This window comes from Heterocephalus glaber, unplaced genomic scaffold (genome assembly GCF_053883595.1).
Source record: "Heterocephalus glaber isolate CG9 unplaced genomic scaffold, H.glaber_assembly_v1.0 deba00001497, whole genome shotgun sequence".
In the NCBI taxonomy this organism is placed as follows: Eukaryota; Metazoa; Chordata; class Mammalia; order Rodentia; family Bathyergidae; genus Heterocephalus; species Heterocephalus glaber.
The window spans coordinates 64,682,361-64,707,817 of record NW_028258320.1 but is presented as its reverse complement, the minus strand read 5'-3'; the positions used below and the strand labels follow the sequence as shown (position 1 = coordinate 64,707,817).

General features: G+C 38.0%; 1 protein-coding gene across 8 annotated transcripts in view; it reads left to right on the top strand.

The window, feature by feature from the left end:
• The window catches only part of Sec23ip (SEC23 interacting protein), a 77,023-nt gene that overhangs the window by 3,677 nt on the left and 47,889 nt on the right, over positions 1 to 25,457 (top strand). For all 8 annotated transcript variants that reach the window (XR_015440451.1, XM_021253336.2, XM_021253335.2 and 5 more), the window contains exons 2-13: positions 1,627 to 2,159; positions 4,842 to 5,052; positions 6,755 to 6,948; positions 8,856 to 8,945; positions 11,376 to 11,496; positions 13,503 to 13,592; positions 14,924 to 15,065; positions 16,407 to 16,615; positions 17,357 to 17,475; positions 18,114 to 18,266; positions 19,658 to 19,753; positions 20,385 to 20,582. Coding sequence is in view for 7 of the 8 variants with exons in the window: in XM_021253336.2 (XP_021108995.1) it covers positions 1,627 to 2,159; positions 4,842 to 5,052; positions 6,755 to 6,948; positions 8,856 to 8,945; positions 11,376 to 11,496; positions 13,503 to 13,592; positions 14,924 to 15,065; positions 16,407 to 16,615; positions 17,357 to 17,475; positions 18,114 to 18,266; positions 19,658 to 19,753; positions 20,385 to 20,582 (2,156 nt within the window). In the remaining variant the exon portion in view is untranslated. The remainder of the gene's footprint in view (positions 1 to 1,626; positions 2,160 to 4,841; positions 5,053 to 6,754; positions 6,949 to 8,855; positions 8,946 to 11,375; positions 11,497 to 13,502; positions 13,593 to 14,923; positions 15,066 to 16,406; positions 16,616 to 17,356; positions 17,476 to 18,113; positions 18,267 to 19,657; positions 19,754 to 20,384; positions 20,583 to 25,457) is intronic.

Sequence of the window (25,457 nt, the reverse complement as noted above, 5' to 3'; positions counted from 1 at the left end):
CTGAGCCCAGTGGCCTCCTTCAGAGAAAGTCAAGGAGAAGCTGGAGCTTTGGTGCATCAGTACAGGCAGGGGCTGTAATGTGCCTCTGTGCTGGGCCTGGGTCCACCTCTCTGATAGACTCACCTCCAGAAGTAGAAGATAAGAGCGAATGAGTAGGAAGGGGAAAGACTTGGAGGAGGAAGATGAAAGCTGCAAGTGCAGGGCTCATTAAAGTTCAGTAAGGCAGAGTTGGGTGGGCTTTTGTGGTCACATAGAGGGAAATGGTTTTATTTTACAACTTGTTAGCAGGACAGCAGTGAAATTATTTGACTTGCTATTACTCATAATGAAGATTAAGTTGGGCAAAGGGAATTGAGAACTTCTCCTAGTTAGAAAAACTTCTTTTCTAGTGATTTGGTGTTCTATAGTGATTAATTACTGGTTGTGACGCTGCATGATTTTAAGGATGGTAATTAATGGTTGGCCTACTTTACCTTGGAAATACAAATACTACAGGCTCGTTTGTGCGTTTGCTTTGGAAGTAAGAGCCCGGACCCACCCATTCTTGTTAACAGAATATCTGTACTGTAGAAATAAAATTACATGTATTTAGGTAATGAGGCAATGTTTGAGTTATATTTTACTGGGGAAGAAAAAAAGATTCAAATTAATAAGTGAGAATACTAGGTATAGATTTTGTTTCTGTTCTTAAGAGCTCCTGTATACATATGTATTTACAAAATAAATGGTAACTACATTTATTTAAAAAGTATGGGGGGTGCTGTACCGAAATGTTAACAGTATTAGCAGGCATTGTCTCTGGGAGGTGGGATGATGAATGAATTATAATTTTTCTCTACTTTGCCTTTTTCTTTTGGTGTTTCTTTCTTTCTTTTTGTACTGGGACTGCTCTCAGGGCCTCGTGTATACTAGGCAAGCACTTTAATCCTGAGCTATCTCCTCAGCCCTTTTTTTCTTTTTCTTTTGGGACAGTGTTTAGCTTAGTTGTCTAAACTAGTGTTGGAATTTTTTTGTTTTGTTGTGTTTTTTGTTTTTGTTTTTTTGAGACCAGGTCTTGCTGTGTAGTTCAGCCTGGCTTTAAACTCACTATGTGGTCCAGGCTGGCCCCAAACTTGGAATGATCTACCTGCCTCAGCATCCCAAGTGCTGGGATTACAGGTGTGAGCCATCATACTCAGCTAGCTGGCCTTGGATTTGTGATCCTCCTACTTCATTCCCCTTAGTGGCTGGGATTACAAGTGTGCACCACCATGGCAGGGTAGATTTTTCTTATTCATGTTTTCTAGATTTTCACTTTGAAGGAAAAGTTTGCAAGGAGAAACAAGTTTTATTATCATTTGTTTTTTTGTTTTTTAGGACAGGGTGTACTATGTAGTTCAGGCTGACCTTAAACTCACTGTGTAGCCCAGACTGGCCTTGAACTCATGGCGATCCTCCTTCCTCAACCTCTTAAGAGCTAGTTTTACAGGCATGTCCACCACATCTGGCTCTTTGGTTGTATTTTTTTTTCCTGCAGAAATATGGTAGAATAATAAATTAAGAGGTATAATTGACAGCTCGTCCTTACAGAATCTAATGGAATGATAATGCACCCTTTAAAGCATTTGCTGTATTGTTGTGTTTCAGAGGATTCCACAGATGTTGGTGAGGAGGACAGCTTCCTTGGTCAGACTTCTGTTCCCACATCCACCCCACAGACATTTAGTTACTTCTCTCAGGTATCGAGCAATAGTGATCCTTTTGGGAATATTGGACAGTCACCCTTAACAACTGCAGCAACATTGGTTGGACAATCAGCATTCTCCAACCCGCCAACTGCTCTCCCTTTTACAACTGAATCCCACGATGGGTTGACTACATTTCCACCATCTGTTTCAAAAGCTCAGTATGGTACTCCACCTTCCTCACAGATGGGAATAAATCCTTATTTGCCTTCTCAGCCAAGTGGTTTCCCTCCTTCAAATTTTGGGAGCCCACCGCAAGGAACCTCTCAACAAGGATATAATCCATATCGCCATACCCCTGTCAGCAGCAGGGCTAATCCCTACATCACACCTCCACAGCTGCAACAGTGCCAACCACCAGGCCATCTCACTCACCCTCCAACCTCTGGACCTCCAGTACAGATGTACCAGACGCCTCCAGCATCTTTGCTGCCGGTATGTGGATAGATCTTATGTCCTGGTTGTATGATTTTCTCTCTTTCTTGCTATCCTTAGCCAGTGTTTTAAAAGAAATTTTTGTGTATTTTATAATTTATATGAGGCCACATTATTGTTAGGGGCTAATTTTCAAAAGCTCATGCTTTGAAGTAAGCATTGTTGTAAAGGTAGCTCATTGAGGGCACATATTTTAGTTTATATTACCTATTTACTGAAGTAATAATTTACTTTAATGCGTTAGCCACACACCAATATTACCAGGTTTTAGTGTAAATTATCAATAATAAATGCCGTGTAGGTTATGAGAAAGTTAAGATAGTTACTGTTTTATTGTTTTAATAGATTCCTGCCCCCCCCCCCCCCCCCGGGAATTTGCATTAGGGGTCTTTGCACTGAATTACATCCCCAGGCTCTAACATTTTTTTATTTTGAGACAAGGTCTTGTTAAATTGGTAAGTTACCCAGGCTAGTCTCCATCTTGAGATCTTCCTGCCTCAGCCTCCTAGACTGCTGAGATTACAGGTGTGGCTCATTGTTTAATTATACTATTCAATCAGAACACTCAATTACAAGGGCTCAAATTGATTTCTCCAGTAATTTACTTATTCTTTTTTTTGCTTTTTAAGACAGGGTCTTAAGGGCCGGGGATTTAGCTCAGTGGTTCCGCCACCTGCCTCACAAACGCAAGGACCCGAGTTCGATCCCCGATACCAAAAAAAAAAAAAAAGACATGGTCTTCCTATGTAGGCTGGCTTCGAACTCATGGCGATCCACCTGCCTCAGCCTCCCAAGTGCTGGGATTACAGGTGTGTGCCGCCATGCTCACCTTCTTCAGTAATTTAATTATATTTATGTAATTTGGATCGAGGCAGTAAAATTATGTCTCAAAGGGGGATGATGGAATAACATTTATATTGTGTAAAGTTTATGAACTTCCTTTATGGTTTTTTTCTTAGCTGCTTGTTCAGCTGACTTCCAAAGGGAAATCAACTGATTAAAAAAAGAAAAAAGGGAAGCTGGGTGAAGGAGTTCATGCTTGTAATCCATGCTACTTCAGTGGCTAAGGCAGGAGGATCACAAGTTCAGTGTCGCTTGGGTAACTTAGCAAGACTCTTTCTCAAAAGAAAAAGGGCTAAGGATGTTGCTTATTGGTAGAGTACTTGCCTAGCATGCATGAGGCCTGAGGTTCAGTCCCTAGCACTGAAAAAAATTATCCATAGATATCCAACCATTCTTTTCTTTTCTTTCTGGTTTTTGAGATGGGGTTTTGTTATGTTGTCCAGGCTGATCTTGAACTCCTGGGTACAAGGGATCCTTCTGCTTCAGCCTTCCAAGTAGCTGGGACTGTAGGCACCTGTATGCCATTGTACCTGGCTTGATTTCACTTTGTTGTCTATCTTTTTTTATATATATATATCTTTTTTCTAGGCAAATATCTTATAGTACCTATGACTTTTATAATTTTTGTTTTTGTAAATGTATTTTAGGTACTGTAAAATTTTTTCTAAAACATTTTTAATGGCCTTAGAGAGTTGTCGCATTTGAATGGAAATAAAATCTTTTTGTTTTGTTTTTGGTACTGTTGATTGAACTCAGGGACTGCCAAGCTACATCTTCAGCCCTTTAATTAAAAGTTTTGAGACACGATCTGGCCAAGTGGACCAAGCTGGCCTCAAACTTGTGATCCTCTTTTCTCAGTCGTCTGTGTGCCATCATACCTGGCCTACTTTACTGTATTTACTGTAATTTAATTAGGTTCCTGTTAGATACTGAGATTTTTTTCCAATGGTTTTCCTTTATAAATAACCATTTAGTGACATCCTTTTGGGTAAATTTTTGTTTCTGTAGTTACACATTTAGGATAAAGTTTTAGAAATGGAATGGTTGGGTTGAGGAACATGCATACTTTAAAAAGTTAAAGAATGCTGAGTATGGTGCTGCATGACTGCAGTCCCAGCACTCAGGAGCTGAGTGGGAGGATTGCTGCCAGTTCCAGGCCAGCCTGGGCTACATAGTGAGCTCAAGGCCAGCCTGAACTACACAGCAAGACGCTATCTCAAAACAAAACAAAAAAACAAGACAGAAACCTTTAAAAAAAGTTAAATAAATAATAGAAGACATATGCTGTTGATTTAATGAATGTGTTAGTTTACTTTGCCATCATTGTATAGAAATCTAGTTTACTTTTCAACTGATTTGGGGTTTTATTATATTTAAAAAAAATTTAATAGCTTTGGGGTCTAGTTATTATACTAAGTAGTTATACCCATTAATATAGTTTTTATTTTTTTATTTATTTTTTATTCTTTTGGTACTGGGGATCGAACTCGGGACCTTATGCTTAGTGAGGCAGGCGCCGGAACCACTGAGCTAAATCCCCAGCCCTATAGTTTTTATTTGTTTTGTTTTTTGTTTTTTGGTACTGGGGATCGAACTCGGGTCCTTGCGCTTGCGCAGCAGGTGACGAAACCACTGAGCTAGATCCCCGGCCCCCTGTAGTTTTTATTAATGTCCATTTAATTCTGGTTTTGTTTTGTTTTTGGTACCGGGGATCAAACTCAGGACCTGTGCTTTTGAGGCAGGTGGTGGAAACACTGAAACCACTGGAACCTGGCAGTGTCCATTTAATTCTAAATTATTCTTTTGGACAAACGTGACAATCTTTGTTGTCTTTTTCAGATTCCTCCTTCAGTACAGCCACCAACACAACAGCAAGCACTTGCTAAACCTGCAGGTCCCTCTGTGCAGGGGCCACCTCCTTTTGTACTTCAAAATCAGTATGAACCTGTCCAGCCCCACTGGTTTTACTGCAAGGAGGTAGAATACAAACAAGTATGGATGCCTTTCAGTGCACTGGACTCTTTGAATCTTGAAGAAGTCTATAATTCCGGTTAGTGCTGATCACGTTTTCATTCACATCTGATTTTACGAAGAGAAGGAGTGATGAGTATTTATGGCTTACTTTTGTAAATTTCAATTCTTTAAAATTTGTAGAACCCATCAGATTCTGTACTGTGTATTTATTTTATTTATGTATTTAGGTACTAGGAATTGAACTTGGGACCTTGCATTTCTGAGGCAGGCAGCAGAACCACTGAGCTAAATGCCTGGATTCTGTACTCTTTAAAACAAGATGGTAGGGCTGGGGATTTAGCTCAGTGGTGCCTCACAAGTGCAAGGTCCTGAGTTCGATCCCTGGTACCAAAAAAAAGAGATGGTGGTACTAATGGAAATCCTGAGTTATCTGAACAAGGGGTTTGCAGAAATGGTTTAGTCATTTCCCGTGTTTTAAATCAGAGCAGTAGAGTAGTTCCTATACTCCAAGTTCCAATTGTATTCATTTGTAGTTTTGTAGTTATGGAGGCATTTACAACATTTTCTGTGGAACTCTGGATTCTGGAGATGTTTTATGAAAAAATATTCTGCAGTCATGAATAAGCATATTTGGGTATGTCACCAGGGATTGAACCCAGGGCCTTTACACTGAGCTATATCCCGATCCCTTTTTAAATTTTGAGAACAAGGTCTCGCTAAATTGCTAAGTTGCCCAGCCTGGGTGCAAAATTTGTGATCCTCTTGCCTCAGCCTCCCAGAGTCCTGGGATTAAAGATGTGTGCCCCCACACCTGGCTTATTTCCATTTCTTTCTTTTTTTTTTTTTTTTGGTACCGGGGATCGAACTCAGGTCCTTGCACTTGCACAGCAGGAGCCGGAACCACTGAGCTAAATCCCCGGCCCCCCATTTCTTGAGAGAGATGGTGTGTTAAGGTTCTGAGAAGTCTTGTACTATAGAAATACATTTGTTTCTTTGTCTTAATAGTATTTGATCATTGGACTTAAAATCTGTCAGTATTCTCTAGCAACATTCTTCATGGAACATTGCTGTATGTGGATATTACTACTATAATTTTAAAATATTCATGAGTTTTTGTTTTGTTTTTTTGGTACTGGGGATCGAACTCAGGTCCTTGCACTTGCGAGGCAGGTGGCAGAACCACTGAACTAAATCCCCAGCCCATGAGTTTTTTGAATTGTATTATGATCACGGCTCTAAAATTTGCTCTGGCTATTGCTTTTTCTCAAGAGTCAGCTTGATGTGGTGGTGGCATATGCCTGTAATCCCCACATTCTGGGAGGCTGAGGCAGGAGGGTTGCAGATTTGAGCCTGGCCCGAGCAGTTTAGTGACACACTTTTCCTTTTTTTTTTTTTGAGACAGGGTGTTATGATGTAGTTGAGGCTGGCCTTGAACTCACTCTGTAACTCAGGCTGGCCTCAAACTTGTGACAATCCTGCCTCAGCCTCCTCTGAGTGCTGTGATTACTACTCACATCAACACACGCAGCTTAGTAAGAACTTCTTTCATAATTAAAAAGGGCTGGGGATGTAGCTCAGTGGAAAGGTCCTGGGTTCAATCCCTAGTACTGAAAAAAAAGTTATGATTTTGAATAGCATAGGTTAATCTTAAACTTCTGTTTTTAAATACAAGTGAGCCTGGTTGTTAGTCATTAAGTATTGATTAGTCACAGTATTCTTATTTGTCATTTTTAAATAGGTCTTACATTGGTTGGGGAAATGTGGTCTTTGTTTTCTAGTCCAGCCAGACCCAGAGAGTGTGGTTCTCAGCACAGATGGAGGGCGATATGATGTCTACCTCTATGACCGAGTGAGGAAAGCAGTGTACTGGGAAGAGGAGCCAGCTGAAGTGAGGCGCTGTACTTGGTTTTACAAGGGGGACACAGACAGCAGATTCATTCCCTACACAGAGGACTTCAGTGAAAAACTAGAGGTATGAATGCCTCATTTATTTATCCCTTTCTTTTAAAAATGTAGGTCTAGTATGGATTGGAGTTTTATATGATGCCATACACTGTTGGAGCTGACTTTATTTACAAGACAGCTTGTTGTCATGCTCTTCCCAAAGATTACTTTTTTTTGAGATAGAGTCTCATAGTATAGCCCAGGTTGGCCTTGAACTTGTGATCCTCCTGCCTCAGCCTCTTAGGTGCTGGAATTACAGAAGTGCACTATTGCACTTGTCAAGAAGATTGCTTTTTAAGTGGTGCCAGGATTCACAAAATGCTGATCATAGTCTCTGTATCTAAAGACAGAATGTGCTTTTCAGGGACACATCATAGACCTGATAAAGTCTTTGCATAGAACTTTCAAAAGAATTTAGATTTTTAGATTTGATGTTGACAGTATACGCCAAGCATATAGACATTTTCAAATTAATTTTTTTTTTTTTTTGGTACCGGAGATCGAACTCGGGACCTTGTGCTTGCAAGGCAGGCAGTGAAACCACTGAGCTAAATTCCCGGCCCTTTCAAGTTAATTTTAGCAAGAGGTTGATTCATATTTTTTTTTTTTTTTTTTGGTACCAGGGATTGAACTCGGGATCTTCCGCTTGCAAGGCAGGCGGCTGAACCACTGAGCTAAATCCCCGGCCCTTAGCAAGTGGTTGAAGTAACCTCTGACTTGTGAAAATAAATTTAAAACAGAATAAGAAGAAATGTCAGCCCTGTTACTAATTTTTTAAAAAGACTTTGTAACAATTTATACTTGTCAATTAGCAAAAAACAAGTGGGTATGTATAATGGTTGTGTCATTGGTTTCCCTAGCTTCCTATTGAATCTCTTCCTAAGAGGCTCTCATCAGACTTCTACTTTACAGAAAGCAGAATGGTGTAGCTGAAAAAAGAGAAAAAGTAAGAAAATGGTGGGACAGTAAAGATTTTGGAGGCATAAAGTCCCAGGTGGGAGTGAACCACAGTTCTGCCGTTGCTTCACACCAGTTGTGTAATCTTCTGTAACTGTGTACAGTGCTTAAAATGTTTGTTATGGGTTGAACCATGTCCCTATCCCCACTCTGCCCATAATGTGTTGAAGTACTAACTCCTAGTACCTCAGAATGTGACCTTCTTTGGAAATAGAGTCATTGCAGGTTTAGTTACCTAAGGTGAGGTCATACTTGAGTAGGTAGACTCCAATCCAGTGGTGGCAAACCTATGGCACACGTGCTGCAGTGGGCTATTTGTAACATTGAAAGCTCTAAAAGGTTCACTATCACTGCTTAAATGTGGCTGACGACCTTGTAAGAAGATAGCCATATTAAGACCAGTAGGGAGAATGCCATGTGACAGTGGAGGCAAGGGTTGGAGTCATCCTGCAAGTGAAGGAATGCCAAAGGTTAAGGGCAACACCAGAGGGTAGAAAGAGGCAAGGAGGGTTTCCTTTCAGGCATCAGAGGGACCATTGCCCTACCGACTCCTTATTTTGGACTTCTTGCCTCCAGAACTGTAAGTTACTCAGTTCGTGGTACTTAGTGACATCAGTCCTACAAAACCAATACTCTGAACCTTGGCTTTCTTCTCTCTGTAATGGGGATAGGATTATTTAGGAGTGATTGAGAATAATTACTTAAATGAGGTAATGTATATAAGCTAATAAAAAGTATGGTTATCAGTAAATTAGAGCTGCTATTACTATTGGTTTTATCGCCATCATAGTTTTCATTTTTCTTTTTCTTTTTTTTCTTTTTGGTACTAGGGATCGAACTCAGGTCCTTGCGCTTGTGCAGCAGGCGGCAAAACCACTGAGCTAAATCCCTGGCCCTGGTTTTCATTTTTCTCTATACGTTTTCTTGATGTAATATAGATTTGTCAAACTGCATTATATGTTGTTTCCTTTGTTGTAGGTTGAATATAAAAAAGCTGTAACCACAAATCAGTGGCACCGAAGATTAGAGTTTCCAAGTGGAGAGACTATTGTTATGCACAATCCAAAGGTAATGGTACATTTGAAGATTTTAAAGTGTTAAGTACATTTTAAGAGTTACTTTGCTGTGTTTGATAAACATTCATTTTTAATAATTTCTACAGTTGGGATATATAATAAGAGCATTGCTTTTAAAATAGTTTACCGTAATTATCGATCATGGAAACAACACATCAGTCTGCTTTCTTGTCACCAGAATACAGTGCCTGACACCCACAATTTAAGGGAAGAGAGGTTTAGTTTAGCTCACAGATTCAGGGTACATAGTCTGATCAGCTGGCGCCAACACAGATGCATGGTGGTGGAGCAAAGATGCCTGTTTGTGGTGGCTGGGAAGCAGAGGAGGGAAATGGTACCAGAGAGGAGGGGGCCGGAGAGCACATATACCCACAGTCACACCTCCATGAGCCACCCAGACACAACCTGAAGTGTGCTTTACTAATCCCCTAGGCTCCCAGGCCAATCAAGTTGACACAGTTAAACTTAGCCACTACACAGAAACAAAATTTAAATTGTTCTAGTGAAGTTTCTGATTTGGGAATGTGTTAACTGAAGCTTGGTCTGCACCATAGAAGTAGCTTGATACATTTTTTTACTTGATTAGAAGTCACCCAGCTTTCTCTGTAAAGGACCAGAGAGTAAATAATTTAAGGCATGGGCAGCCATGTGGTCTTTTGCAGCCACCAACTCTGCCACTGTATTGTGAAAGCAGCCAGAAGAGAATATGTAAACCAGGAACTGTGATGTGGTCAATAAAACTTTATAAAAACGGGCAGTAGTGGGCCAGATTTGTCCTGCAGGTCATAATTTGCTGACCTGCCCTTGATGATGGCTGTTTTAACCTTTCAATACAGTTTATCCTTTTTCTTTTTACTTTAAACCATTCCCTACCCCTCCTCCCCTTCTCTCTTCGTTTTCCTTTCCCTCCTCTTATGGTACTGGGGATTGAATCCAGGGAGCTCCAAGCTACATCCTGGGCACTTTCTGCTTTATTTTGGAGCAGGGTTTGCCAAGTTGCCCAGGCTGGCCTCGAACTTGTGATCTTCCTGCTTCAGCCTCCTGAGTAGCTGGGACTGCAGGTGTGCGCCGTCATACTTGGCTTTCTTTTAATCTATTAGTGATATTTTAATTTATTCATTTACTATACATATTTTCTCTGAGTTCTAGGTTCTCACCTGTAGTAATATTTACCTCCCAGAGTCATATTTTAGGTGAAGTAATTTATCTATTATAGGCCTTGGCATAGTAGTTCCTCAGAACATAGGCTTTTATTTTACAGAAAAATACAAAAGAATACAAAAGTTACCCAGTCTAACATTTCTCTATTTTTAATGATACGGGAATAAAAATGCCAATAAAATTTAAACAGTATAAAAAGACATGAAATGAAAAAATAAAAGCTTCCTACTTTGTATTCTCCATCCATGACCACACCCTTAACTTTAAAAAAAAAAATACAAACATTTTGCATACCATCATGTTTATATTAATTTCTTTTTAAAGAAAATCTTCTGTGTGACGTAGGGATAAATGTAATCAGTTGTTTTAACTGAATAGATACCTTCCCAAAAAGCAAGTGGCAGGTTTTGGCATTCGATTTTTGTCATTGTGACTGAATTTGTAGCTGGGTATGATGGTGCACACCTATAATCCTGGGTGTTTGGCAGGCTGAGATAGGAGAATCCAAAACTCAAGAGTAGCCTGATGAACTTATTGAGACTCTATTTCAAAATTAAAAACAAAAAATGGAGGGTATGCGGGATGTAACTCAGTGTTCCTTGGGTTCAGTCCTCAATACTGGGGAAAAAAGGCTAAAAGAAACACTGAATTTGTAAATTAATTGGGAATTTTGCCATTTAAAGAATTTTGTCTTCTATTTGACTGTAAGACAAAGATTCCTCAACTACGAACAACTTGCCCTTTTTTTCTTTTTCTTTTTTTTTTGGTGGTACAGAGAATTGAACTCAGGGCCTCAAGCATGCTAGGGAAGTGCTTTACCACTGAGCTACTTCTCCAGCCCTTTGAAGAATTAAATTAAATTTTGAGATAGGGTCTGGCTAAGTTACCTAGCCTGGCTTTGAGTTTTCAACCCTTCTGCCTCAGCCTCCTGTGTAGCTGGGATTACAGGCATGTGCCGCTGTACCAAGCTAGTCCTTGATTTCTAATGTGTAAACCTGGAGTTTTATGTTAATTTTCAAAAACTTCTGGTTTATTTGTATAATTTTCCACCCTAGATATTGGAAATGATGGTATTGATTTCTTTAAGTTTGATGGTCAGTACTAGCTGTACTCTTATGAAATTGGTTTGGAGGAACAGTACTGTTACTTGATTTATAAACTGTACAATGAAGCAGAGTTTATTATGTATTAAAATACAGTACTTAGCTATTGTGGAAAATAATTTGCTAACAAACTGTCATAATCCTGTTGTGTCTTGAAGGTTATTGTTCAGTTCCAGCCTTCCTCAGTGCCCGATGAGTGGGGAACCACACAGGATGGACAGACAAGGCCCAGGGTTGTAAAGCGTGGGGTTGATGACAGCCTTGATGAAATTCCCGATGGTGTGTATAGTTTGTTTAGGAGTGAAGTTTTCTTCACTATTTTAGCATTGTCCTTTAGAATGATGAAAAGAGAAACACAGTTATTAGGATTACGTTGTCATACCGTGCAGAAATCAGGCAGCTTGGCTTGCTTCTGCCTGGCTGCCTGCCTGCCTGCACTCCTCCCCTCCCCTCCCTTCCCCTTCCCCTTCCTCTGTTTCTTTCTCTTTCTGAACTGTGTGTCAGACCCATGGGTGCTCTGACACTGAGCTACATCCCCAGCCTTTTTTGAGACATAGTCTCACTAAATTGCCCAGGTGGATTTTGAACTTGGAATCTTCCCACCTCAGTCTCCCTCAGTACTGAGATTATAGGTGTACACCACTATGCCCTGCTAGCACATGTCTTTATTTCTTTCATTTCTTTCTTCCTTTTTTTTTTTTTGGTGATACTAGGGATCAAAGTCAGGTCTTTGCAAATTCTAGGCAAGTGCTCTATTGCTGAACGACATCCTTAGTCCCGTATCTTTCTATTTGATTTTATTACTTTCATATCTTTGTTTTTAAATTTGGAATTTTTTTAAAGATATACAAACCACATAATATAGATTCTAAAATATGAATTGTGGAGAAACACTTTACTGGTTGAAACTAAGCTTTTGGGGTTTTCATGCCTCACTATAGAGTAGTATAGAATATACTATATTCTAGTAAAAGGATTGGCAGACTCTCTGTGAAGAGCCAGACATCAAGCATTTTAGGCTTTGCAGGCATGTGGAGTGTGTTGCAGCTACTGAGCTTTGCCATTGTAGTGTGAGAACAGCTGTAGACTGTAGACAAATGGGTATAGCTGTGTTCCAGTAAAACTGTAGTCATACAAGCAAGTAACTGGATACAGTTTGCCAGCCCCTGTTGTAGTGTATGTGCTTAGGCTTTCCCCTGTAAAATCCATTTCATTTAAGAATGGATTTTATTTGTTTATCTATCTATCTATCTATCTATCTATTTATTTATTTTTGGGTACCAGGGATCAAACTTGGGACTTTGCACTTGGGAGGCAGGTGCCAGAACCACTGAGCTAAACTCCTGGCCCAAAATTCCTTTTTTTTTTTTTTTTGGTACCGAGGGATTGAACTGAGGACCTTGGGCTTGCTGGGCAGGCAGCAGAACCACTGAGCTAAATCCCTGGCCCGATTGGATTTTATTTTAACAATTACTTATAATTCATGTTTGTCTAATAAAATTATAAAGTATATAGGCATTGTAAAGTTTGAATGAAGTACTGTAAAAAATAGATTTAATTTAGAGATGTTTCTGTAGTATTTGTGAATCAAAGGGAAGGGTTTTGGGGAAAGATTTTAAAGTTTTATATTGGCAGTTTGCTTCTCCATGTGGAGAAGCAATTAGTGCTTTGGGGAGATTTTATTTATTTAATTTATTTATTGGTGCAGGGTTTGAACCCAGGGCGTCTCACATGCTGAGCACATCCTGTACTACTGAGCTATACCCCAGTCCCTGCCCTGAAAAGATCACATTATGGAGCCTCCATAGGCACAAAACTGCTGGTTATCATGATGGCAGCCTTTGGGAACAGACTTCCTCCACATCTTGGTCTAGTTGTTGTTACTGGCCTAGAGAGACAAATTGTTCTAATTTGGTAAAGAATAGTAAAATTTACTAGCTCTGGAGGGTCATGAATTTCTTTGGCCAGTTTGTGATAACAAAAGGGATTTTAAGAATTTTTCTTTTTAATTAAGAAAATCTGCTTGAGTGTGGTGGTACACACCTATAATCCCAGGGCTGACTTTGGTTGGGGCAGAAAGATCACAAGTTGGAGTCTCAGCTGGCCAGTTTAGCAAGACTGTGTCTCAAAAATTCTTTTAAAAAAATGACTGGGGAATGTAGGTAAGTGGTAGAGTGCATGCCCTTGGGTTTGATCCCTACTACTATACCCCTCTCCCCACCAAAAAACTTCAAATAAGTTGCTATGTTGTATGTATACATAGTGTATTTTTTTTTTTTTAATAGGAGAAATGCCTCAGATTGACCATCTGGTGTTCATGGTACATGGCATTGGGCCGGTGTGTGACTTGCGCTTTAGAAGCATTATTGAATGTGGTAAGTGTTAGTCTTTTTTTTTTTCTGTACTGGGGATTGAACCCAGGGCCTTCATACAGAGCTATATCCCCAGGTACAGTACAATATTTTTATTTTTTTATTTAGAGACAAGATCTCACTAAGCACTAAGTTGCCCAGATGGTACTCAAACTTTTGATCCTTCTGTCTCATCGTCCAGGAGAGCTAGGATTACTGGTGTGTAACACTGCATCTAGCTCTGTTAGCCATATTTTATTTCATTAAATGATGTAAGAATTTATGGCTCTTAAGTATTCATTTTTAGGACAGTTCCCAATTGTATACAACTTGCTGGGGCCTGTAAGAAGAGATTTATGCGATTAGTTGGAAATACTAATTTGTATTTAATTTATTGTTATGACATTAATAACTCATAAAATCTTAGACTAAAGAATGAGAAGGGATCTTGAAAATAATTTAGCCTTTCTTATAGATAGCCTGTGCTTCCAGGAGCCCAGAGCACCAGTGCAATGAGTTGATTTATAGCGAGAGACTTGTGATGAATTATTTAATAGACTCATGAATCTGCCTGGTTAACTTCTGTTTTTGAAGTTTTATTTTTATATCTGTATAGTAATAGTTCATGTTTACTAAATACTTGGTATGTGCCAAAGACCTTGCATGTATTGTATCATTTAGCCCTCCTAAATACACCTTTGGAGGGTGGGGCATGGTGATGCATGCCTGTAATTTCAGCGCTTGGGAGGCTGAGGCAGGAGGATCATTATGAGTTTGAGGCCAGCCTGGGCTAAATGGCGAGTTCAAAGATAGCCTGAACTACATAGTGAGACCTAGTCTCAAAAAACAAAAACTCCATGAATACATACATACATATATATATATGTATGTGTGTATATATATATATATGTATGTATATACGTATATATATATGTATGTATGTGTGTGTGTGTATTACACACATACCTTTGGTATGTAAGTGCTGTCCCTGTTACTTCCAGTTAGGTGAAGAACTGAGGCCTGTGGTGAACCCCTTCATAGTTAGTAGGTACTGAAGCCAGGATATTACAGCAGATAGTTTGATTCTGGTTTTCTGGTCTTACCCAGTCATTGTGCCATGTCTCTCTTGGTGATGGTAGTTGAACTCATTTTTCCAGGAATTTGTACATTCCTCTAAAATAGTGAAAAGCTAAAAAGAGCTTCTTAAAGGTTTATTTATTTTTACTAATTTTTTATCAATATTAGAAACTATATATTATAAAAAATACTAGCATATTTAAGGTAATTGCTAACTAGCTGTCAAACTGGGACAGTTTAACCAATTTAATTTATCTTCCTTGATTTTTTTTTTTAAGTGGATGATTTTAGGGCGGTTTCTCTCAAATTGCTGCAGACACATTTCAAGAAGTCTTTAGAGGATGGGAAAATAAGCAGAGCCGAGTTCCTTCCTGTCCCCTGGCACAGTGCCTTGGGTGGGGGTGCCACCGGTGTTGACAGGTTTGTAGATTGTGATAGTTTGTTTTTCAGATTAGTTAAATTTAAATTCAGAATTTGAACCATGCTATGAAGTAGTCATTATGACTTCAGCAAATATTTAAAAAAAATTATATACTTGCTCTGACATGATTAAATATGGATTGTACCTTTTACATGCTGTGTTTCTCTTTGTGTGTGTATTTATTCCTATTGTAAATACTTAAAAGAGTTTAAGAAATTTTAATTGGCTTTATTAATTAATTTTGGTGCTGGAGATTGAACCTAGGTCTTTAAGAATGCTAAGCACAATTCTACCACTGGAATACACCCTGAGCCCCTAAGCTTGCTTTAAAAAACTGCTCTAATGTATGACATACACTCTACCCCAGCAGTTTTACTACAGGGCTGTCCTTTATATTTTAGGATGCTAAGCAGCATCCTGGCTAGATAACAGCAACATGCTCATCTCTTACCATTGTTGATCAAAAATGTTTCCAGAAATTTCCAGATGTCCCTTGGAATTAAAATCACTCCTGGTCGAGAAAACACTGATTTGGATTTTCTGTTTTTAAGTGGAAAACCCATATGACAGCACAATTCTTTATTGCACAAAACTGTTATGTTACAGCCATTTAGCAACCTTGGTCTAAATGCCATTAAATGGTAGCAGTGCTCACAAATAAAATATCGCACTCAATTTTGAATTACTCCCATTTGAGAACTACAAATACAAATAACATTTGTGCTGGCACACAGGCTAATAACATGTCTGGATTTTAGTGAACATCATAATGTTTCAGGCACATAGTTTAATAAAACTTAATCCTACAAACAGCATTCTATTTATGTTAGGCTCTGTTACAAGGATATTTCTCTTAGTAGGTATTCATGAACTTCACTTTGATCATTTTCGAGTCAAGAAAAGTTTTCATTCAGTGTAATTTCTTTCTTACTCTCTTCTGTCCGTTCCTTCCATAATTTTTATCAGGTATCCAGATTTCTGTTTAATTGGGAGAAAAATGGATGAGTAGACTTTTCTCCTTAAAAATGAAATTAAAGTCTTTGCCTATGACATATTTCACATAGCAACTCTTCAGAGAATCCCAGAATTTATAATACAGTTATGGGTAGAAATAACTTTTTTCCTTGACTTGGTTTATTTTATAATAGCTCTGCCTACTGAATCAACATATAATTACTCTGTGATATTTGTATGTTGATCAGCTAATTGATTTAGATATATGTACTTAGTTTATACATTTACTGTATACATTTTCAGAAATAAAAATCCAAACTTTTATAAAAATCCACAGATCGACGATAGATACTGACTGAAGATCTTTTTTTTCCCCTTTTTAACAGGAATATTAAGAAAATCACTTTGCCAAGTATTGGTCGGTTTCGTCACTTTACCAATGAAACTTTGCTAGATATTTTATTTTATAATAGCCCCACCTACTGTCAGGCAATTGTGGAGAAAGTGGGACTAGAGATGAACCGTCTACATGCACTCTTTTTGAGTCGGAACCCAGACTTCAAGGGAAGGGTCTCTGTTGCTGGTCACAGTTTAGGTAAAACTGTCAAATACAACACATTTGATTTTGTTTTTTAACTTTACTTTTCTTTGGTTTCTCTTTTAGAGACAGGGACTCACTGTGTAGTCCAGGCTGGCCTTTAAGTGCCTATATGTACCAGGCTGGCTATGAGCTCACAGTGATCCTCTAGCCTCAGGCTCTGGAGTGCTGGGATTACAGGCATGCACCACCACACTTGGCACATTTGAAGGAAACCTTTGTTATCACTGCCTTTAGTTTAAGTAATCTTGATATACATAATTTGGAATTACAAATGTTAAGTTTTGTAAAGGGCAGAAATGATTGCTTTGAATTTAGATTGTGCCTTTGCCCTTTACATTAGGATTACATGGAAATACTATATATTTGATTTTGCTGTTTGACAAAACATGATTATTGGTTATCAGGTCTTAACTTTTTTTTTTTTTTTTGGCAGTGCTAGGGATTGAGCTCAGGTACTTTGCACTGAGCTACATCCCCATCCTTTTTTTTTTTAATTTTTAATTTTGAGATAGGGTCTTGCTAAGGTGCCAAGTTGCTCAGGATGGGCTTGAGCTTTCAATCCTTTTGCCTTAGCCTCCCAGAGTGCTGGGATTACAGGTATATGCCACCATGCCAGACATCTTATTTTTGTTATGATTTCTCCTTAGGGGCTTTTTTACAAAGTAGGAGAATTCACTTTGTGTTGTAAAAGCACCTAGTAAGTACATTAAAAAACAAAATATTTCTCTTTCTTAGGTTCTTTAATACTGTTTGACATCCTGTCTAATCAAAAAGATTTGAATTTTTCGAAGTCTCCTGGGCCTCTTGCTGTTGCTAATGGAGTTGTGAAGCAGCCTCAGTTTCAGGAGAAGCAGGTTTGTCTGCACTCATCCCTTTTAACATTTAGATATAGAGATGGAGGGGGTGGGGATGTAGCTTAGTGGTGCTGTGCCTGGCTCACAAGCTCAAGGTCCTGAGATCGATCCCTGGTACCAAAAAAACTGCCAGTAGTTATAGAGATGGAGCTGAACTATTTTCTAAAACCTGAACTATTTTCTGAAACTTTCTATTTTTAAAAATTATTTATTTTTTGGACACAAAGCTTTTGTACATAGGGAGAAAAGGGAAGGGGAATGGGATAAAGTAAAATAAAATTTATTGATAAAATTTTTTTTTTTATTTGGAAACAGTTTTTATGTATTAAAATACATTGAGGTTCACAAGTATAATGAATTCACACAGCTCATTGTGTGTTTCTTTTTCCTTATGGATTATAACTGTAAATGTGAAAGTTCATTATTTTTTAAAATGTGAAATAAATTACCGTAAGAGGTAAGAACATGAGTGAATTATTAAACTTACGTGTTTCAGAATATTCAAACACTGAATGCACAGTACCTAAAATTATGATTTTATCTATAGGGCAAAATTGTTTAAAGTATCCTATAGATCAGGAGACATTCTATGGGAATTTTTCTGAGCTTTGTAATGTTCCTTTTGTTTTCCTATTAAGATAACTGAAGAGTCAAAGCTGACTTTCGATGAATCATGTGACCTTGATGTTGAAAATGAAGAAGTTCTAACTTTGCAAGCAACTCTGGAAGCGCTTAGCCTCTCTGAATATGTTAGCACTTTTGAAAAGGAAAAGATTGATACGGAATCTCTGGTATTGATAATTTGATTCATTTTTTTGGTTAAAATTTTTCCTATAAGATTCAGAATTAAGAGTGGCTTAAACTGGGGCCAGGGATTTAGCTCAGTGGTTCCGCTGCCTGCCTCGCAAGCTCAAGGACCTGAGTTCAATCCCTGGTACTAAAAAAAACCAACAAACGGAATGGCTTAAACAGATCAAATAAGGGAAGGACTTAGTTGTTTAAGAATTTGAGCAAAATGGAATTATTTTTAGAAAATGTGAAAGCTTTGGTAAGTATGACACAAAACCCAGAATCCATAAAAGACAAAGAAATACAAAGCAGTAGACATGATAAGCAACATCTAAAGGCCAGTAATAGATTAAGAAAAATATTTGGAACACATGTTGCAGACAGAGGGCATATTTCCTTAATAGTCAAAGCTTATACAAAGCTATTGGTAAGAAAGTAATAGGTAAACAGGAAAAGACTATAAAAAGACGAATTCTAGAAAAGGAAATAAGTGGCTTCTTATCATATGAAAACTCATAAGAGAAATGCAGATTAGAAGTGCAGTAGCTTTTTTTTGACCTATCAGCTTGAGAAAAATACATTTGGTAATATACTCTGTGAGCAGGATGAAGAGAAGTAGGCACTATTATATGTTGTTGGTGAGAATATAAATTGGTAATTTAAATTGGAATGTAAGTTGATTTTCTTTTTATAGTTGATATAAAACCTCTATAGATAGTTTTGTAATATCTTTTAAAATATAAAAATTACATACCCTTGCCCTACCAGTTTTACTACCAGGAATATTTTCCATAGAAAAATATTCACAAGAAATCTACAAGGATGACTGAGGCACTGTTTATTACACAGTGAAACCTTCGGACACTTTCAGCATCCACTAGTAGGACATTAGTTAAATCACTATGGTGCATGCACACAGTAGGGTACCTGCAGCTGTTGAATGAGTAAAAACCTATCAGAGAAACTGATCGGAGATACATCATGTGAAAAGAGTGAAGTTCACACTGTGTGTATGTAGACTACATACACAAAAACTCATAGGTGCTGTGTACGCATAAGACACCTCTGCAAGGAGAGGAAATTAGCAGTTCTTGCTGAGAGGAGAATTGGGTGGTTGGGACAGGAATGGATAGGAGAGACTTCATCTTAGGCTTGACTGTAGCTTTGGAATTCATATGCTATGCATATGTTCTCTGTTAAAAAAAATTTCAGAATGTGTCAGGTGTAGAGGCCTAAGATTTGTAGCTTAAGTGAATCTTTTATTTAAAAACTAAAAAATTAGCTTCTTAAAAGTTGACTGGCTCTTAAGTTGTTTTAGATGGTTTTTTATAATTTTTACATTTAATCTGTTCATCTATCTCTAGATTAATTGATGTGCTTGTTTGTTTTAAAGCTTATGTGTACAGTTGATGACCTGAAGGAAATGGGGATACCTCTTGGACCAAGAAAGAAGATAGCCAACTTTGTAAAACTGAAAGCAGCCAAACTGGTAAAGTTCATGTCTGTGCTCAAGAAAGCCCAACACTCGTTGTGTGACCAACTCATTTTTATTTTAGAAATTTTTAATACTGCCTGTGATTAGGCAAGCTTGTGTGCTCCTGCGTAGGGCACAGTAATGAAGCTGATGGAAGCCCAGGCTCTCAAATCTGTCAGAACTGGTTTTAAATCAAGATTAGGCTGACTGATCATCCAGGTTTTCCTGGGACTGAGCGAGCTCCCTGAACAAAGGTTGTGAGTTTCAAACCTGGTCTATTTAGATTTAATTATAGCTGTTTTGTTCTATTTTTTCTTTGGTCATTTTTTTCAGTTAAGAATTTTAAAGTAAATTATAGACATTATGACATTTTTCCTTAAATGTTTAGCATCTCTTAGCAGGACATTTGTTTTGTCACTTTTTTTTTTTTTTTTTTGGTATGGAGGATCGAAGTCGGGTCCTTGGTGCTTGCACAGCAGGTGGTGAAACCACTAAGCTAAATCCCTGCCCCTAGTACATAATGATTACATTCATCATGGGGAATTGGCACATGTACACAACACATCTGAGATAGCGTGTTTTGTAGTGATAATTGAGTTTTAAACTTTTTCTCAAGATTCAGTTAAGAAATTTTGGTATTTCGCAGGAACAGGAGAGAGCAGCATCAGAAAAGAAGGCAGTTATGGCCTCTCCAGTGAAAGGACAGGAGGAGAACATTCCAAAAGCTAAAGCAGTGGCTTCTCTCCCCTCAGAAACCAATGAGTCAAAGAGGAAACTTCCAGTTGGTGCTTACGTATCTTCTGTACATGTTGATTATGAGTCCTTTGAAGTTGGCACGGGACAGGTAAGTTACATAGACTAGGGCTGCATGTTTTCTGTTGGAATTATATATCTTTACATTGACTTGGCTTTGTATTTGACTTGACTATATTCTTTTTTTTTTTGTATTAAATTCTTTTATTGATACATTGTAGGTATACAACACAATTACATTTCTCATTGGGAATTGTACCTTTATATAATTCATCTTGGTTCTTATTTTTTCCCCATTGACTTGACTATATTCTTTAAGTACTTAATAACATTTATTTGTGGCTAAGCAGAGAAAATTGATTTTCTTTCAGTAAAAATTGTATGCTTTTTATAATCTTCAGAATAAGAGATTGGACATATAGAGGACATTTAGCTTTTGAAGTTGTTTTTATTTTGGTTTTTCCACAATTCATAATTTTGCAGCATTAGTCTTAGAACCATTAACAATAGAATTGTCTACAGTTAGAAAATTATATTCAGAATGTAACTAAATTCTTGTGTGAGAAATTTGCTGTACTCACTTGAGTTTTCTAGTATTCACAATTCTTGCCTTGGGGAACAATTCCTATAAAAATTAACCAGGTAGTTGATAATACTACATTTAACAATATACTTTAATGTACTTGTATCTCAGTGGCTTAAAATATTATGTTCCTGGGGCAACCCATTTTCAGGTCCCCCTTCTGTCTCTCATAAACAGAAGCTATCTTTCTCTCAATAAATTTTTCCTTCTCTTAACCTCCGTGATTCCTAGAATTCATTCTTTGATAATAGAGAACACGAATTCATGTTTCAGATATCTAGCAGGTTTGGGAGTTACATCTGTTCCCTCTGCATCAATATCAGCCCAGTGTGGTGGTGCAGGTCTGTAATCCCACCACTTAGAAGGCGAAGGCAGGAGGATCACTGAGAGTTCCAGGCCAACCTAGACTATTGCAGAGTGAGTTCAAGGCCAGCCTGAAATACATAGTGTCAAAAAAATGAAAAAAGAAAGAAAAAAGAAATATTACAGTCCTTTTAAACTATGTTACTTTCAGCCTATTTCCAATTTTACATGCAGTATAAAGATTCATCACCATAAAGAAGATTCATGGAGGCTCAAAATGGAACTTGATATTTGATTTTTTTTTTTTTGGGTGCTGGAGATCGAACTCAGGACCTTGTGCTTGCGAGGCAGGCGGTGGAACAAACTGAGCTAAATCCCTGGCCCCCCAAATTGACTCTTAATGATTGCATTTTAAAAATGTCTTTTTCAAACATGAGCAAATTTCTGCAGACTAGCAAATAAAAGGCAGATGTTTCATTGTCTCTCTGCAAAGGCTGAGTGTATAAAAGGGTTATGAGCTGCTATGACACTCACTGCCCACCCCTTTCTTAGATGGAGCCTTCTCTATGAACTCTGGGTCATTTCCTTTCAGTGTTAGGACCACGCAGAAAACTGAGTCTATCCTGTTGAGTCCGGTTAGGAAAATTTTAAGGAGTGATTTTACTTGACCTGGTTTGAGTCCATTCTGGACCAATTTGTGGCCTTGATAATGGGCCACAGGTTGATTGACCGAGTCTAAGTCACTTGCCACCTCTAAGGTAGGTGAGTCAAGGCAGGCAGACAGGATCTATTATCCAAAGAGTTGCTGGCACTCCAAACAATAGCCGCTGGGTAGGGTGGTGTATACTTGTATCCTAGCTCTCTGGGAGGCAGAGGTGGGAGGATCACAAGTTGGAGCCCAGCCTGGGCAACTCAGGGAGACCCTGTCTCAGAATTAAAAAATGGAAAAGGACTGAGGATATAACTCAATCAGAGGCCTTGGATTCAATTCCCAGTAACAAACAAACACAACAACAAAAAGCAAACAGAAAGATTGATTGATTGATTCTATTTCCAAATAAAGTTACATTCTGAGGTACTGGTAGTTAAGACTTTAATGTATCTTTTTGGAGGAGGCATAATTCAGCCCCTAACATTGAACATGTAGATAATTTGTAGTAGTTCATTCTTTTTTGTTTGTTTTTTTGAGATGGTCTCGCTGTGTAGTCAGGCTGGCTTTTGAACTACGTAGCCCAGGCTGGGCTCCTCCTGAAACTCTCAGCGATCCTATGCATCAGTCTCCCAAGTGCTGGGACTCTAGGCATATGCCACCATGCCTGGCAGGTTTTCATTCTTTTAAGCAATCCATTGGTAAACATTTTGAAAACAATTTTCTGTGCATTTTCTTTATTTCTTTCGTTAAATTGGGAAAAATAGGGTAGCTGGGCCAGAGGATATACACATGAAAAATTTTTTTTTTTTTTTTTTTTTTAAATTCTCATAGTTACTGCTACTTATTCCTGAAAGGTATCGATTTGTCTCCCACCAGCTGTTTAAGAGGCTCCAACCTACACTGGCAAAGGTTACCCCTCTCACCTGTTCCTTGTCAGTACGGGTGTTGTCATTCTATCATTGTCCTTTTAAAAAAAAACAAAACTTTTTTTCAGTGCTGGAGATCTATCCCATGCCTCACACGTGCTGGGCAAATACTGTACTACTGAACTACACCTCCGGCCCTTAATGTCCTTTAAAAATACATAGTAGTCTCGGTCTTACACTTTGTTCTAAAGAAAAAAATTTTTACGTGAAAATAGATTTTTAATGCTCTTTTAATATTTCATTTATGTTTCTGTTAACCTTATAAGAAAATTGGTATCACGTTTTATTTCTTGTTTTCCCTTTTTTTTCTCTTTTTCCCTCCCTCCCTCCTTCCCTCCTTCCCTTTCTCCTTCCCTTCCTTTCTTTCTCCCTTCCTTCTACTGGAGATTGAACCCAGGGCTTTACACTTACTCTGCCACAGAGCTGCATCCCCAATCCCCTCTCCCCCTTTTATTATTTTTAGTGACAGGGTCTCCCTACATTGCCCAGGCTGCCTCAAACTTGGGATCCTCCTGCCTCAGTCTTTCAAGCAGCTGGAATTACTGGCATGTATCACCATGCCTGGCTCACACTGTATTTCTTTGAACATTTAAGATGTTAGATATTGTCTCTCTCATGAAGTGCTAAATTTGCCAGTTTCTATTGAATTTCTGCTTTTACTGATTTTTTTTTTTTTACTTTTTATTTACCTATTGGAAAGTATAGAGATATTTTAAAAAATGTAACAAATAGAAGGTAAACATAAAAACAGATCAAATAGAAAATTATGCAGACAGATACACTAGTCTGGCATTGACTCAACAAAACATGCTGAAGCTATAAGTAATTTGACACTGTTCAATTTGTACTTCAGAGTAAACAAGGGTTACACTGATCATATAATGATGTAAAAGGCAGTTCTGTAACAATAACTAATAGTTCTCAATGCATATTTCACTAAATAAATAATAAAGCACCCAACTGCGTAAGGCAAAGACATGAAACTGAAGGGAAAATCATAGATCCACAAATATTATTGAAAATTTCAAAATACCTCCTTCAGTAATTGACAGCTAAAGAAAGAAAAATCTGTAATGGAACAGTTAAAATCAACACCATGCCTCAAGTGGAGCATTATACTGTATGCAGAAACTGCAGAGTACTCAGTCCTCTCAAAATCAAGAGAAATACCCAAATAGACATTCATAGCCATAATAAAGACCTTAACATATCCAAAAAATGGAAATCCTGCAAAGTAAGCTCTCACACCATGTTGGAGTGAAACCAGAAAACAACAGCAGACACATACCTAGAATACAATAACTTTCTCTTTTTTTCCTGTTATCTGTCTTTTATTTTGTCCTTTACTCATATATTAAGTTTTTTATAGAAGAGAAACCATGCAATATTTAAGCTTGTGTGTCTGACTTACTTCACTTAATATTGTGGTCTCAAGGTGCATCTGTTTTCCTACAAATGCCTCAAGTTTATCCTTCTTTATAGCAGAGTAGTACTCCATTGTGTATAAATATCACATTTTCTTTATCTATTCATCTATTGATGGACATAAAGGCTGTTTCCAAGATTTAGCTATTAAGAATTGTGCTGCTATAAACATAGGTATGTATACTTCACTGTGGTATAATGTCTTTAACTCTTTTGGGAAGATACCTAGAAGGGGAATACCTGGATCATATGGAATTTCTACTTTTAGTTTAGTTTTTTTTTTTTTTTTTTGGTACGGGGGATTGAACTGGGGACCTTGCACTAGTGAGGCAGGCGGTGGAACCACTGAGCTAAATCCCTGGCCATCTACTTTTAGTTTTTTAAGGAATCTCCATACTGATATGCACAGTGGTCCTATCAGTTTACACTCTCACCAACAATGAAGAGAAGGATTCCTTTTCCCCCACAACCTTGCCAGCATCTGTTACTGGTTGATTTCTTGGTGGTAGCCATTCTTTCTGAGGTGAGATGGCATCTTAATGTTGTTTTAATTTGCATTTCTTGAATGGTCAGTGATGTTGAACATTTTTTCATGGATTTCTTGGCTGTATTTCTTCATCTGAAATGTATATTTACTTCAGATGCTCATTTTCCAATTGGGTTTTTACATTTGGGTGTCTAATTTTTTTGAGTTCTTTCTATATTGTAGAGGTTAGTCTTTTGTTTGAGGCATAACTAGCAAAAATGTTTTCCCATTCTGTAGGTTGTTTCTTCACTTTGTTTTTTTGTTTGTTTGTTTTGTTTTTTTTTGGTAGTGGGGATTGAACTCGGGTCCTTGCGCTTGCACAGCAGGCGGCGAAACCACTGAGCTAAATCCCTGGCCCTATTTCTTCACTTGGTTGGTGGTTTCCTTTACTGTGTAAAAGCTTTTTAACTTGATGTGATTCCATTTGTTGATTTTTGATATTGTTTCTTACGCAACTGGGTTTTTGTTCAGAAAGTCTTTGCCTCCGCCTATGTCTTTGAGAGTTTTACCTATTTTGTTTTCTAGCAGATTACATGTTTCTGTTCTGATGT